The 17,559-nt window shown below is 40.4% G+C and overlaps 1 protein-coding gene across 1 annotated transcript; it reads right to left on the bottom strand.

The window, feature by feature from the left end:
• Positions 1 to 3,579: 3,579 nt before the first annotated feature.
• LOC147750694 (G2/M phase-specific E3 ubiquitin-protein ligase-like) lies at positions 3,580 to 16,096 on the bottom strand. Its single transcript, XM_086936737.1, has 7 exons — positions 15,950 to 16,096; positions 14,526 to 14,746; positions 12,860 to 12,961; positions 12,456 to 12,769; positions 8,950 to 9,131; positions 7,822 to 7,994; positions 3,580 to 3,802 (listed from the first exon to the last, which is right to left on the bottom strand). Exons 1-7 carry the CDS (start codon positions 16,094 to 16,096, stop codon positions 3,580 to 3,582), a joined length of 1,362 nt encoding a protein of 453 aa, XP_086792863.1.
• Positions 16,097 to 17,559: the final 1,463 nt, after the last annotated feature.

Genomic DNA, 17,559 nt, shown 5'->3' on the forward strand with positions numbered 1-17,559 from the left:
GTGTGGCAGGGCTTTCTTTTCTGATGACGCATGCATGTTACTCAGTAGAGTGTGTACCTACTCGGCTTAGGGTCTAGAAAAACTAATGCTTTGAATGGTGATAATACTCAACAGAGTGTGCAAGATGGTTATATTATTTTTCAGGAAGTTAGGCTTTACGAAGACCAACAAACAGCAACGCAGCATATGAAACTTCCATTCAGCTGTTCAAAGAGCAATGTGTTAGAAGCAGCATTACAAGATCATTCAACCCATGAAAGAGCATCTTAAAGGCATTTTTCGATACATTTCCTACCCGTTCATATATGCTTCTAACTGAGGCATTGTTTGTTCTGTGATACAGATACGTCAGACTTAACAACTTCCACAAACATTTCCAAAGAGAATTATTGATGAGAAAGTTGTAAACAGACCTGCAAGCTTCAAATGTATTTAGTGGTACGATATGAATTGGCGTAAAATATTTAGGGACACTACTACTCACACACCAATATAATAATTGTAAAGCTGCTAATATTTTCCATATAGGCTGTAGGTATGGTTTAAGCAAATTCATTACCAATAGTATGGAAGTGCAATAAAAAATATGTTTTTAGTTTTTCTAATGTTTTTTTTATTTGATAGTATGAGTGCTGGGATTATTATTATATATTTGCCATATTCTGATGCACAAGGTTTTTATGTGCAGATTGTCCATATTGTCTATTCTATTATAAAAAACAGCAATAGTTGTGATGTTGACTGCTTTCAGGTTCCAGGTAGAGGCTCCAGACATTTACAAAGACTCCTTTCAGATAAGAGCTTCTCTGAAAGGACTCTCGGACTCATAAAAGTCAGGATCAAGATGAGCATAACTAATTGCAGAGAAGAGTGAGATACGCCTGCCTTTTTTCTTATTCTCTGAAGGTAGTGTAGGAACCAAGTTCCCCTTGGAGTTATGTGAATCTTTGTGGATGTGCCCTGCAATTTGGGGGTTCACAACACAGTGCAGTCGGTCCCTGCTGACCACTCGTGGTCCAAAAGACACACAATTGATGGACGGAATGCAGAATAAATCAACACATTCACCCCCAGTCAGGGGATCTAGGTTAAATCCATCATCCCTTTGCTCACCATGCCACCCCAGTTTAGACCTGGCCATATGCAAATCAGTCTTAACCCTGTGCCTCATGGGAACAGTCCATCCCGAACTCCCTAGCCAGGTCCTCCCTGGACCGGAAACAAGCATCCTAGGACCCGTTTCGGGGTTACATGGGTCCAGTGCTCTCCATGCCACTGGAGTCAAGCTATCCTGACTGATGAGGGTTGAAAGCCCGAAATCAGTCCTAGGATGCTTGTTTCCAGTCCAGGGAGCACCTGGCCTGGCAGTTTGGGCTGGACTCTTCCCATTGGGCGCAGGGTCAAGACTGATTTGCATATGGCTATGTCCAAACTGGAATGGCATGGTGAGCACAAAAAAATGATGGAGTTAGGCCCAGAGCTCTGTACTGAGGTGAATGGATGACATTGTTCTGCATTCTGTCCATCAATTGTTCTTTTTGCATCTGCCCACTCATGGTGGGCTGAACCAATTTCACTCTGTGGGAATTGTCACACGGGTCTGCTTGAGACAGTTCATAATGATAATCAGCACCTGACCCTTGTTACTGACACTAGAGAGCTCGAACCCAGACGGATGGAAACACCTGGGAGGAGGACTAGGGCACAAGGCACAGTAGTTCAGTAAAGTAATTGTAGCTATAACCTGTTCTGTGAAGCATTACATTTTACATTTGTATAAAGTTATTTTTCATGAGCAAATTAAAGCTATGGGTTAGATGATCAGTTACTGCTTTGAAGGCCAACGGATGACTTTCGAGTTTACATACCCTCACACTACCTCACTGAGAAGCCTGGAACTGCTTGCCATTGCTACAACTAAGAGTGAAGTGTTAAAGAGATTGTACATAGCCTAGTTTGCACAGCCAAAGGTTCACTGTAGCCTTTTAAATCAGAGGTAAATTACCACAGGCCTCAGGCCCAGTAGCCCCTGCTTGCCCAGTGGCCACCCAAACAGGGTCTAACACAAGACACACTAAAAAGATGAAACTAAGAACTCCGTCATTCTGAAGAACTTCTATTTATTGACAACCAATGTAGTTTTATTGGTGAAGATAGTTTAGAAAAAAACTTTATTAATCATTGCAAAAACAAACATTGACAAAGTTTCAGGAAAAATATTTTTTTCAATAAATTTTCTAATTTGCCACGATGAAGACAGGAAGGGAACGAAATGTGCTATTATCAAGGCACAGAGACCTGCCCTGTGGCTATGAGGCGATTTCACAGAAGTTCAATGCCCTTGCATTTCGTATGCTGCCACAAGACTCTCACCTTCCCCGACAACAGCATGATCAATCCTTTGTATCCATAACTACTTTGTCATATATGTAAACCTTATACCCCTCATTTCAATGTGATCATTAGGCTCGTCCAAATCCTGGAGAATTCAGTATCCCAAAGTCCATGTTTTTTTTAAATTTTTCATAGGATATTGAAAGGGGGAGGTGCAACACATTTCCACAGGTGTTTGCCTCTGGAAACATAGACATTTCGACTTGGCCATCGCATGGATGCATAAAGTCTATTGATGGCTGAGGATTAAAGCCAAGTGGTGGATCTGTGTTAGCGCCAGTCACAAAACACAGAATGTCCTTTAATTTGGCTTCACATGCAAGCTCTAAAAGAAAAAAGAAATATGAGTCAAACTAGTGAAATTGTGATTACTGCAACGATTGTGATTTTTTTATTTCATCTGCTAAATGAATACTTCAGTAATGGTTGATATGTGAATAATAAAACCCCCGCTGATTTGCTGTGCTTCATTTCACAAAAAACTCCTCAAATCAAGATGATCTGTTGTTAACAACAGATAACACTTTGAGATCTGGTGTGAGAGTATGTTACCATTTCCACAATCCTGCTCGCCTTACTCTCCCTTTAATAGAAGTCTTCCCATTGTTCAACATGGAGTAAGCATAGGTATTCTATGCTGCTAGACCTGCATCTGACACTCTTTGAGTCTTCACACACACAAACCACTGTTTATATAAACAACTGAGACAAGCCAATAACCTTATCTTAAAGGCTTTGGGCTGGAGGTAGCTGCAATCTCCCCTGTGAAAAGGCTTTACTCTGTCAAAGACCCACACAGCAGACCCAACCATGCTCTATATTGATTTGTATTACTTTTCCTTGATGCAGTACATGAAGCATCATTCTAATGGGGTGGCTAACATGTTACTGCCAGGACACTACAATTAAGCCTGAACAACATTAATAATAGACATATCTTACAAAATGAAGATTGAAATAAAGTAGGTATAGACTTTACAATTTTGGATGCATTATCCTTTTGTTCTTATTATAGATTTTACTCTGTACAAATAAAACGGGTTGGTCTGTTCCTCCTTAACTCTCTTTCTCTACAATATCTTTCGGAAGTCTTTGACACCATGTTTGCCATAATAGGCTGGTTTAAATTATAGTTTCAACAGATGTGTCTCATCAATAGTTGAGCTGTAACATAATGAAAGAATTTCACTTGCCTTCACAATCTTGGAGGTAATCTCTCCAGTAACCAATGATATGTTCTTCCTGTAACCGGTGGTTACTGCCAGATGAACTGAATTGAATGTTAAACGTTCCATTTATGATATCAGTGGTGATTTCGTGTTCCACCCAAATGAATGCCTCTTCAAAAAGTTGTTTATGAATTTCCATGGCCAGAAGTACTCCCAGAGTTTTTAACCCTTCCTTTAATCTGCAATAAAGAATAAAGAATACCTAATCATAAATAGTGGAACTATTTGTCAAATTATAATGTAAAAGTTATTATAAAATTAAGGTATGTCTATGACACATCTAAAAATCCTTCAGTGCCCTATGTTCGAGCTTCAGTCTAAATAGAAATATTTGAAGCTAGCTGTTGGAGACCACTGACAAAGGCAACTTCTCTTTCTCCTGTGGTCTTGTGATGATTTCCTAGCAGCAAGGTAGCACATGACCTGCAGCTTTTTTTAAAAAAAAGTAACCAAACCCAGCATGCACATTAGTAGAGGACAAACTGTTGATTTTCAGATCTTTTTGGCAGCCAATTTTCGACTTCAAACTGTGGACCCTTTGGAGGTGTGAATAGGACCTTAGAAACTGTGCTTGGACTTTTAGCAAGGCCTGGCCAACCCTGCATAATACATTGTTATTTTATGCATTAGATGAAAAGACCACCTGGTTTTCAGTCGTAAAATGTTGAATCATCTTATATTGATTCAGTATTTTTGAAGTGACGCCTACAATACACTCCTTCCAAATATCAAATTTGTATGGAGTCAGAAACCAATTTTATGAATTTTTACAGACTGTTTTAATCCCTGGCCTTTGTTCTGCTGACAAGTGATAGTTAGTCACCCTGTCTACTGCTGGAAGGGGGACAAGTAGAAAATACCTCAGATGCAGGCTGCCTATGTCCAACCCTGGTAAGATGGCGCCCTGTGGCTGAGTATTGTAGAGGGCTCTCTGAGGCAGTCTGCAGGGGAGAGCCTGTTGATCATTAAAGGCGCTTGGTGGATTGAGGGGACAGATATTTAGCATGGCTGGGATCAGCAGTGACCCGAATTGGCTGAGGAAAGATATTATGATGAGACAAGGCAGCATGGCGCAGTGATTGCCCTGAATTAAATCTACAAATTTGTGCCTGGCTGATGCTCCCCTGTAAACAGAACGTACACATTTTAATGAGGATATCAGCTTCTGGTGCTGGAGCAAGGGTTTCCCCGTAAACACAAGTGCAGACTGGGGTCCGTTTTGTACACTGAACTCCCTGAGATTGCCGGACCGACAGGGGATAGCTAATCAGTGGAGCGTTAACACAGCGGTATTCGAATATAGAACCTCTTGCAAATAAGGAGCTTAAAATGCACAAGGCCCCTGGGGCCAACTGCATTACAAGTGATTTCTTTAAGACACACCCACCGGTGTTGGTACCAGACTTCACAACATTATTTATTAGTATTCCACAAAATAGCAAACTTTCAATAACAATGAGTGAAGCCCTACTTATAGTAACACCTAAACCAAAGAAATCTCACCAGCTCTGCTTCCTACAGACCGACACCCTTGTTAAATCTTGATGTTAAATCTTGCTTTGGAATTCCAGCAGTAAAGCTGAATAGCTCTGTTTCACAGCACAGTCAGGATTTGTCTAATTAAGAGACATATGATAACAGCTGGTGGAAAAGGTCAACATAAATAAGATCCTGGTCATATAGTGGCCTTGGACACGAGAAAGCTTTCGACTGGGTGGACTGGGTCTTCCTCACGAGGACTATAGAGAGGTTTGATCACAGATTTATAGCATTGGTTTGGCTGAATTGCAATAATCCTATGTCCCAAATCCTAGTGAATTGCAGAAGAAAGAGAGGGTACCAATGGGTCGAGACAAGGAAGGGCTACCCACTCTCACTGCTTCTTTATGCTCTTAGCATACAACCCTGTGAAGCACATTAGGGCCGACCAGGAGGTCGGAAGCATAACCTTTGGGCAGGAGATTCATAAAGCATTCTTGTTCCCTGATGATGTCCTCTAATCATTTACTGATCCCTCAAGATTTTTCCCTTGAATTCAACACCTTCTTACTCGCTTTGAGGGAGTATAAGGTTTCATTGTAAACACAGCAAAGTCAAGAATTTTCAGGCTTACACTATCTTGGGGCAAGGTTGAGTAACTAGCACTAAACACCCAGTACCAATGGACAAATAAGGCAGGCACATACCTGGGTGTTATAATAACTCCTAAGACTGAGGACCTTTACAAAGCTAACTTTCCACCACTTCTTCAGGTTATATGAGAGGACTGTCGGAGGTGGTCCTCTCTGTACCCATCTTCATTGTGGAGGCTCAATTCCATTAAGATAAACTTAGTTCCTCTAGTCCTCTATCTTTTCCAGGCACATGCTATATTGGTCTGCAGGAAACTGTTGGCATCCCTTAATCAGTTGAACAGTTGTTTTATTGGGCAGGCAGAGAGGGCTACTCTCTCTGATAAACAGGCATAAATATACATGACTACCAAACCATGGGGGGCGACTTGCCCTACCCGGACTTGCCCTTATACCACAGAGTAGCCCAAATGAGGGCGATAGTAAAGTGGTTGCTCTGACAAACACAGATGCAGAGAAGCATTGGTCACATATGGAAAGGGTGGTGATAGGATGCTACATTTGGGACCTGTTCTGGAAGTCAAAATCTGAATGCATACTTAAGCAACCCCCACAAAGGCAACTTTCATAGTCTAGACATGGTTATTAAGAAATCTGCATTGACATCATTCCTCTCTCCACCCATGCCATTGATTTGAATACATCATTTAAACGGGCAATAGATCCAGGTCCCTTTATGAACCTGTAGGAGGGAGGGGCTGCCATACTATCTGTTAGGTTTCAGGGAAAAGAGATACTTTTACTGTTGGAGCCTGCAATAGTAAATTTCTTGTAAATGTATAAGATACACTCAATGATCTAATTGGTCTCTCCAACCCTGAACAAATAAGCAGCTTCCAGAGATTTAAAGATCTCCTTTCAGTTGAGATGGTTGTGCAGGAGGGCCTAGGGTTAGGATCACCTTTCTAAATAATATGCTACTCTCCTCGGTCCAAACTCATACTCTGCATGAATTTTAAGATAACATTGAGGGCCTTAGTTAGATGGTACTACTCCGGTCTAAGCAATGGTGTAATTCCCAAAAAATCTTGCACACGCTAGCAGAAAGGGAAGCTCATTATCAGGTGATATTTGATTGAGATCTACTCAGTTTGAAAAATAGGCCAACACTCTTTGTTGGCAGTTTGTGGATTATTATGAGGCTTTAAACACATATGGTGGTAAAGTCCTCATTTCCCCCTTTTCTGGAAATCATTACAGAATTTAAAGTGATACTTGGATATACCAGGTTTTGCTTTGTTGGGACTATGCTGTAACTTGTTAAAATATTAAACAATTGCTGAACAATTGAATATGCGGAATAGTTTGGGGTCAGTTAAAACAAGGCGGCAAGTTGGAATGAAGTTGACCCTCCACCCGTGTTAATGTGATATCTCAGACTATTCGGACAACTGTGAGACTGTTCAATGTCTTGGTGGATACATTTAGAAACGTTGATGAAATATGTGGCCTGCTAATCAAGTTTTTATTCACGGGGCTGCCATTACTTTTCTATCCCATACACATGCAAGCCCTGAATCTGTTACATTTTTAGAACTCCTTTTGGGATGCCAAGACTTGAATATGAGAAGTCCAATACCTCTGATGCTCTGCTTTGTATCCTGATGCCCATTGTGACTATGAAAAGAAGGTAGTTGTTGCATAATTTCTTTTGCAATTTCTATTTGGGGAAGTTGGGGAGGTGGGAAGGCCTTTCTTTTTTTATTTCTTATTGTTTGTTTTCTTTTTTTTGATTTGTGCTGCATGGGCTGAACATATGGGATTGTTGGGATTCTTGTAATTTGGTTAGCCTTCTATTTGTGCCCTCTGGAGGAAGGACTGCACAAGTTGTATTGTAAAATGCCAATAAAAAACTGAAACAAAGTAAATGTAAAATATATTTGAAACCCATGATGTGCTTGATTTCACAATCTGTGTTTGGGACATTTCTGACAGCGTGAATATGTATGATGCCATTAGAATGGACAGTGATTTATAGTAATTACTTTTTAAAAATGGACATGCATGTATTGCAAAGTCAAAATGATATTGTTTTATAATGCATATGCATATAAATACCACTGTACCTAACTAGTGAAGGAACAGTCCTCCCCACAATGTACCAATTGATGATATCTTCCAATAGTTCTTTTTTGTCATTCAGAGATTTTAATGGACGGAAGCAACCTGCCAAACTTAGAATTGCGCTGTGTTTTTGAATCAATCCTTGAAGAGTTTCAAGAGACGAAGCATCCTCAATCTATGGAAAAATTAAGATTGTTATATTCTCAATAAATAGTAACAAAAAATATGGCCATCTGCTAAGTAAACATATTTGTTCAGTAAGTTGAATGTTTCCAAAAGTTTAACAGTCAATGGACTAAAACAATATCAACTGCTACTGTAGTTAATGCTACTGTAGTTTTACACTAGCTACACTCTCTCGCTGAATGGAACACCAACTGGGAAAGAGTGCAAGAGAATTAGACAAAGATGACTAGCACAATGGCCTAATGTACCTGAATGTGTTTGGCAGTAGGTTTTCTTTTACTTCAATTGCAAAATTCCACACTGAGTGTATTAATCCAGAATACAGATATATAGGTCCTCTCCTATATCACATTGTTTGCAGAAACATGGTCAGGAAGGGCCCTTCTATTATGTTATTAGTCAGCGTTGAAAACTGTAGCAATTCCAGGGTAGTCTCATGGGGCAACTGCAAGTGGTAGATGGTATGACTCTAGTTATGTGCCTGAAACTTTGTCTTCTTGTAATGTGAAGACTCTGACATATCAAGAACATATCACATACTTTTGATTTGGTGGTATCACCAAGAAATATAGATCAACATCGGGTTAACAGTAGGACATTCTTGATTGATCACTGATGCAAGAATGTGGATTTGTGAATGGCAGTTGAGAGAGTAGCAAATACGTAAAGGTTGCTCTGGAAACTTTAAAAAAGTATGGAGGACCGGGAATAGACATTCAGGATTGACCCAATTCCAAATAGATGAGTGTCATTTCTTTTCATATTCGTTTATAGTACATATGGCAATTATACATAAATCTAAGGTACATGAATAACTATTAACCACAAAATTAAACGCAAATGATTTGCATATTTTTGACTTATAGACCCACAACTATGTGAAATCAAAATAATAAATATTGATAAACATTCATCAGCACAAATGTTTACTATCTATTGCTTACCTCTTGCAACATGTCTCGTGTATCCGGATCTACCACATCTACCAAACTGCAATTCACATTTTTTGCATCAGAAACTAAACATTGATACAAAACAGGCGACACAAAATTTGGAGCAGTCCCCCCGTGAACTAGGGAAACGGCCAGGGCTTGCCCAGCATGGTAATAGTCATCATTTTGCATACCTTAAACAAGAAAAAATAAATTAAATGTATTGCGTTCTGCTTATCTATAAAACATTTATTATATATCTCTGAAACTAAATTTATTGCATACAATCTAGAAAACATTATCCAAGAATCCACAGCCTGATTCACGAAGGTACACGTGCAGTAAAGTCAAGCATGCAGAGTTTCGGCATTTGTGGCGGAGCCTTCACATACGGGGCTTAATCATTGTACTTGGGACATAGTCTCCGTACTCGGTGCAGAATCTCCACACTGCAGTTCAAGACACTCGACTCACAACAATAACTTTATACATCAGGACCCCAGTTCAAGACTCCGCACTCTTAACAGTGACTTTATAAATCAGGACCCCAATATATTCTTGAGCGAACAAGAGTTTTAGACGGATGGCCTGATTACAAGTTTACCTGTTACTTTAGGCACCTGATAAATCATTTTACCATAGGGTACATTAAATATTGGTTGTGATAAATAGCACTTATTACTAGTTTGTGGAGAATAGCATGCAGATCACCAACATTTGCATGATATAGTAAATACCCTGTTTTTCTCTCCCATTGTCTTTCGACGGGTTTTGCATGCTAAAATTTAACGACAGTTGAGGTTATTTTTTATATCCAGTAATGATCAAATGCAAGATCCTGAAGAAAGACCGCTCCACCCGCCCCACTCGCCAGCATCCACAAAAGCTCCCTCTGCATGACAACTACTGACTCGGACGATGCCTCGCCCACATAGAACACATCCACTTCCAGACCAACCCCAAAACGAACCTCAGCAGAACCGTCGCCTACAGACTGCCTGGCCCCATGTTCCATTCACCAATGTCCTTGCTAACCCCATCACATCCCACGCACTCGCCTCCACAGACTACATACTACTTGGAGAACTAAACTTCCACCTGAATAACCACCACAACCCCAACACCACCGCCCTCCTATAGAACCTCAGCAACATAGGACTGCAGCAACTTATCTCTGCCCCCACTCACACAACAGGACACACACTTGACCCTGTCTTCGCAGGAGGAAATAGCATCTTCCTCTGTCACATCATGGAACTGCTCTGGGCTGACCATTGCATCCACTTCTCCTTTAGAAAACGCACCACACACAAGCACACGCGTCGCCTCCCATGCACAATCTGCAACCTCCACCAATTGATCGTCAACTGAACCAACACACTCGCTCCCCTCCAGAAGACTACAAGATGACACAACAAGAAAGCAAACTGGTTCACCACAGCACTCCAAGAATCCAAGCATGCCTGCTGTCGACTGAAAAAGACATGGAGAAACAGCAAAACTCCGGAAACACGCATCCCCTACAAAACAGCCACCACGGTATACCACAAACTCATCAAATCCACAAAGAAGAATTTCCTCAAAGACAGAATACTCTCCAACACCCACAACTCCAAGGACCTCTTCTCCATCATACAGGAATTTGACAAACCCAACAGCGAAACAGATGCCCCTCACTCCCAAGACCTCTGCAATAGACTCAGCTCCTTCTTTCATCTCAAGATCAAGATGCTCTATTACAACTTGGACGACCAAGACCTCCGCACTGCCTCAACCCCCACCCCCAGCAATGTCACCCAACAGACCCTTGCCCGCCACACATCTTACACAGGGCTGCCACAGCCATCGCATCCGAGCTACATTGAACCATCAACTGCTCCATTGTGACCGTCACATTCCCCGACAACTGGAAGCGCACCTAAGTCAACCCCCTCCAAATTAAATCCTCGCAGACCCGGGGACTGCAAGAACTTCAGGCCCATCTTGCTGCTTCCTTTCGCAGCCAAGGTCATCGGAAAGGCCATCAGCACCCAGCTAACATACTTAATTGAAGCCAACAACATCCTAGACATCTCCCATTCCGGATTCTCCAGCAACCAAAGCACCAAGACCACCCTCCTCGCCGCCACAGATGACATCCCCGCACTCCTTGACCAAGGCCAAACGGAAGCCCTCATCCTCCTGGACCTATCAGCAGCCTTCGACTCTGTCTCCCACCACACACTAACCACCAGATTCCATGACACCAGCATCCAAGGAAAAGCCTTAGACTGGATCCGCTCATTTCTCATGGACAGAGCTCAGAGAATAAGACTTCTTTATTTCCTATCACTACCAACAGAGACCAGATGCGGAGTACCCCAAGGATCCGGCCTCAGCCCCACCATCTTCAAAGTATACATGGCGCACCTCGCAGGCATCATCAGAAACCATGGGTTCAACATCGTCCGTCCACGCATTCGACACCCAACCCATTCTCTCCCTCACCAAGGAACCCGACATCACCAGGCACAACTTCCAATAAGGGATGAAAGCTGGCAAAGTTAAATTCCTTGGAGGATGATTGTTGGGGACATGAATTAATAACCCAGATTAAATGTCTCCACCTCGTGCTTACATATGTAGTACCTGATTAAAAGGTACAACTCATTCCTGCCTAAAGAGATTCACAACAGGGTGCTTAACCAGGAATAGAATATTACATACAATATTTGGACCTTCCAGATGTTTCTTTCTTTTAGCTGCAACATATTCCGAACTTTACCATAAGTAAGGTGCTGTACCCAAAAAGTTCTGCTTTCTCAAACCTCCAAGAAGAGGTCTTGATGGGCTCCAGTGGAGGAAAGAGTCTATCCTGAGAACTTGTTTTTTAAGATCTGCATCTACAATGGACTGGGATTTCTATGCACAACAAAAACTCCTACCTTTATGACCCGACCAGTGTCTCAAGTCCCATGTATCAAACTAATTCACGCAGTGGGTTATTGCTTTTGATATATGGGCCTATGTTTCCAAATATGCAGGATGCATCTGTACAGTTTGGGTGATTAATTCATACACACTGCTGCCCCCGAGCATCAACTAAGATTACCTAATGCAGAATCTCTAAAGTTAGCCATTATTTGAAGTACTTGTCAGAGAAATTTTCTCTCAATTGATAACAGTAACTACTGCAGGAAAACCTTAGCCCCTCATTTAATACAAAGCAAACATAAAATATATAATGGAGTACATGCTAGCAAGGTTGTTTTACAGGCTGCAAGGGATATATTCAGTGGGTAGAATTTAAATCAGTCTGCTCTTGCTGCATAAATGAATAGTATAGTTCAGTATTCCCTTCACTATTCCCCTTTTAGTAGAAATTCTTTGAGAATGCCTGATCAGTGGTATCAAACAAACTTTGAAGAAGTCAGTAAGTAATATATTATAAACATTATTTACACTTTTAATAATTATTCTTTCCCTCCTCTAGAATTTGAGCAGTTTAGAAAGGTTGGAATATAATAAATGTAAGGTACCATGGGCATCACAACTGAGTGTCTTCCTGTTTTCGGGTCCCTCGAAGAGTTTGCTGTGCTGTAAATGATGCATTAACAATCGCAAAAATTCCCGTGTTGGGCCGCCAAAATCAACAGCTCCTTCAGAGTTACCAGAGGAATCAGTAAACATAACAGATATACGGTTGGTTGCTTTATAGGTTTTGCGAAGGAACGCACAACGTGCTCCATCCCAAATGTTTCGCCGATTTATGTTGAACTTGCATGTCTTTTCAGAGTCAATTTGTAAAGCAAGGTTTGATAGTAGATCCTTCAACGTTATATCATCGCTCTCACTGAAATACAGGAAATAAATAAAGCTAAGCTATCAAATGTATTAGTTAAAAATTAAACGTATAAATCAGAATTAAAACGTATAAAATTACCTTTCGTGCGCCTCATTTTGTTCCGCAATATTGATATTTGAGGTATCAAACTCTTCATCGTCAGGAATGTGCACATTATCAACCAACAGTTCAGTGTAACATCTAAAACAGTAAGAATATTGTCAACTATTACTATGTTAAAAAAAAACAATCAAAGTATCATCCTATGCCTTCCTGTTACAAGTCACCTTTATACATGACTTATAGGGCAACATGTATGAAAGTTAGAAATAGCCATTTGCCAATTGCGATTCCCTGTGAATCACAATTTGGAAATCGCTATTCCTAATGTATGGACGTCTTCTGAGTTTAATTAGTGATTTGAGTGGGTTGAGGTAGGTCACAATTTGCAACCCATTAGGAATCGTAGCCATCACAGGGATGGTGGCCTGTTGGGGTCAGCAGACAACCATGTCTGTGATTGCATTTAAATAAAGAAACTATTGTTTTTTTCTAAATGCAGCCCATTTTCCTTAAAGGAAACCATGACGAGTTTAAAAAAGAAATGAATGAAACGTGGAAGTTTCAGTTTTTAAGAGCAGGACAGTGGCCCCTTGAATATTTTTCAACCATTCTCAGAGGTGAAGTGGTCTCTTGGGGACCTCTTCACATTTGTGAATGGGTTACCAATTGGTGGTAAATTGATAATGTTTTTGCCATCGTATTTCAGTCGCAAAACATTTGTACATACCATTCCAATTTTGTGTTAGGAAGGGATGCCCTCCGCATGCCCCTTCCTAATACAGAATCACAGAAACCAAATTGAGATTCCATAAAAGCGTTTTTGCTGATGCAAATGGCCTGATGCTATGAATAGGGACATTTGCGACTACATGTACATGTTCCTTGGTTTGGATTACTAACGTTTTACCAAATTAAGAAATAATCATCACTAGAGAACTCATCTAATTTGTGCACAGAAGCTATGATCATGTAACCAACCTGAGTATGTTTAATGATTAATTATGCTTAATTGTGTAAGCCAATTACTTTAGACTTGTAGAAATTACCAGTCTTGTTTTTGCCCTACACATTTATTTAGCATAGTAGTGCAGATTACAATTTCACCATCAATGCATTTTAATAGACAGAAGATGGGTTAGTGGTAGCATATAGTTAAGATCCATAAATTATGTAAAACCAGAACAAACTACTAGCGCCATGCCACACACCAAGGGTGTTATAGTTCGGAAGTACATACCTGTGGTACTCCATATTGACTACTAGGCACCTAGACATTTGGTTTTACATCTTTTAAATTAAGAATGTTGTCATTCTGTCTGCATGCTAAGATGCCATGGCCACCATACTACATTATGCCACACAACTACTGCTTGGGATTGTACATTTTACATTGTTGTATTCCTGCATCATTTAAGTGACTGCTGACATACCATTACCTGCCTTGATATACTGACTATTTTTTCTTTAAAAGTATTTGACCACTTCAGATGCATTGTACATTAACTGCATGATCCAATAGCTTACACCACGGGAAAGAGCAGGGAAAACAGTTCTTCATGGTCCTGCATTACTGGGTTGCTCCTGACAAAACTTGCAAGAGAATTGCTTTTTTTATGAAAGCCAAATACTTTCGAAATGATATAACAATATTGAAAAAACAAGCAAATCTCAAATTGAGTATCTGGGTTGAGAAAAGCAGTACCGATAATGGTCATCAAATCCTTCTCTAATGAGAGTGGGAGAAGGCGATATCTGAAATGTATGTTCTTCTGAAGTGTTAGCAGAAATTGGATTTGCTGTAATGTTGCCGACTTTCAATGGATCTGAACAACTCAGGTATTCTGTTTCAACAGAACTATTGCTGAAAGGTTCTTCGCTTTCCAGCCACATCACCATGTCCGTTTTTTCATCTATGCCTTTATCCTATAAAAACATCAATGGCACATCACATGAATCTTGATGAAGATATACAAGAAATGTTAGTAATCAAACAATTTACAAATAGCCAGTGTGTAGTAGCCATGCAAGAACTACTCCTTCAGGACAGCATCACACAAGCAGTTCCACTGACAGCTGACCATACACAAGTCCTACTCCTATAAGGTGGTTTAAACTGCCTACCAGATCATCCATAGCACAACTCCATATTTTTCAAATGTAAATTCCGACATTACATATGTATTAGAACTCTCAGCTCAAGGCACTTACCATTTACTGACCATCTTGTACTTACTGGAGACTTGAAAACATGGGACCACTTCTTTTCTTCACACTTAACATATGAAACATAGTCAAATGTAATTGAGGAAGGCAATAATAACCAGACTATTCTGAAACAGATCCCATCCTTTCATTTAAAGTAAAGCCAGCACACCTGCATTCCAAGTAGAATCTGACCCACTCACAAGACATTAGGCATGAACACAGGCAAATGCATTTCTCATTATTCTTTTCTGACCTCCCTGTAAGAGCAAGTTCAGAATCAGCACAAGATGGTAAGAATACTTCTCTGGTCATCACCCACTATTCCAAAGCTCTTGCCATACAGGCTACCAACTTAACCCTTTTGTAGATTTCTGTATTTTACTAAATAACCATACTTGTGTCGATGCGCATTTGTTTTTCATTCAACCCTAACTCCATGACTTTGGTCAAATTCCCCTCTGCATCTTATACACACACAGACATTAACTCAATCACACACTCTGTATAAGCAAACAATTGTTCACATTCGTTGCCAGTCTCTCCATATAGAGTAAGAGAGAACCGCATAGGATGGTGATACATAGCTATATGAATATAGTTAAATATTGGACTGTGCTGTTTAACGCCCAAATTAAAACAAAGTGGATCCAATTGAATTATAATATAAAGTAAAGTTGTATACTCTGATCTAAATAAGTAATGTTCCTCCTTTTTATTTTCGGTAACAACATAGTACAGTATTTTACTTCCTGCTTTAGATAGATATTGCTACGCTATAAAACATAATTTTATATCTAACTGCACTAGAAAGAACATGCAAAATGTTATGGGAATATGGAAATTCATGCATATTTATTAATAGATGTTCCCTATTCCTTTCAAAAGAAACCACTGAGCATAGTTTATGCAAGTATTACTTACAGGCACCTGTGAATCAGGAAGTTGAAGAATTTGCCTTGATGGCTGTAAATAGACTGATTTCCGTTTGAAGAGTTTTGAGATTATAAGACCTGACAGACTCTGTTTGTCCATTAGCAATGGCTGCACTAATTTGTTATGACCTGGCATCAGAAGTTTTATGCTATAAAAACAAAAAGTGGAGTGTTAGTTTAACTACACATGAACTTTTAAAATTATACATTTAAACATATCTCAAAATATCAGAAATGCTAAATCTGTATCACTCAGAATATCATCCAAGAAGGGAGAAGTAAGCCTGTTTGTCAACAAGCTGACAAACTTTTAGCAACGCTGACAATCTGTTATACCTGTCAGCCTTTGAGTGGTCTTTCCCCATACTTTTTGCTTCTTTACATCCACTTTTTAATGATTGTTTGTGTTGGACTTAGGACTCTGACCACTGCTTACCAGTGCTAAAGTGTGCCTGTGCTTCTGCCATAAACCTGGTTTATCCACAATTGGTATATTTAATTGACTTGTAGGCGCATTAAAATGGTATTCTATATACCCAGCACCTGTAAATTTACTGCTACTAGTGGGCCTATAGCACTGATTGTGCAACTCACTCAAGTAGCCTATCAGACCTGTCTTAGGCCTGCCACTGCAGGGCTTGTGTGTGCAGTTTACTGCCACCCCGACTTGGCATTTAAAATCCAAGCCTTAAATATCCCTTTTACTACAAATATGTCACCCCTACGATAGGCCCTAGGTAGCCCATAGACCTGTAACAAAACTCTGTCAGAAGGACTGCCGTGAGGCTTCAAGGACTGTCACTGTTCTGGATCGCTGATCCTGAAAACCTGCTTTTCTGCTGTGCTGCCCTTCTGCCTGCTGCTCACTGGCCCTGCTGAGTGACAGCTGGACTCTGCCTTGCGACCAAAGTGTTCTCCAAGGGCTTATTTGATTTCCTCCTGTTGCTTGCCACTCAGCGATATCAAAGTATATAAACTTGCTCCTGCGCCTGGTCCATTGGAAGTGGACCCAGATACTTGCTCCAGAGAAATGAACCATCCTTAGCTTGTATGAAGCAGAACCCAAAGCATTGTACTTGTGACAGGAGTAGAATCGGCAGATTACATCAGAACCAATGCAACGCCTATGCAAACTGATGTTCGGAACATCGCACTAAAAAACAAAGCATCTCGTTTTCGGCACTTCGTCTTCGTAACCGACGCATCGCCACCAATGGGGGATCGACATGGTGCTCCCCTGCGCTCCGCATCTCGCTGTTGCGCCTAGGATCAATGTACTATGTTCACTGGATCTGCATGGCTCTTGTCCCTGGTCTCTGATCGGTGCATATTGCTTGTAAAGGCTAGTCCTCTTTTAATTCTTTATAAATTCATAACTCCACTTCTACTCTTTCAATTTATGTTGGTTTGTTCTAGATTCATTTATAATATTATTGCCTAATTTTCGAACCTGCGTGTGGTATTTTTGTTGTGTTTTCATAGTGTTATTGTGTGTTGTGTAGCACAAATACTGTACACATTGACTAATTTGATTCGCCTGACTGTTCTGTGCCAACCTACAAGAGGTTGAGCACAGGTAATCTTTTAGTGTGTATCGGA

Source organism: Lissotriton vulgaris, chromosome 1_1 (genome assembly GCF_964263255.1).
Source record: "Lissotriton vulgaris chromosome 1_1, aLisVul1.2, whole genome shotgun sequence".
Lineage (NCBI taxonomy): Eukaryota > Metazoa > Chordata > Amphibia > Caudata > Salamandridae > Lissotriton > Lissotriton vulgaris.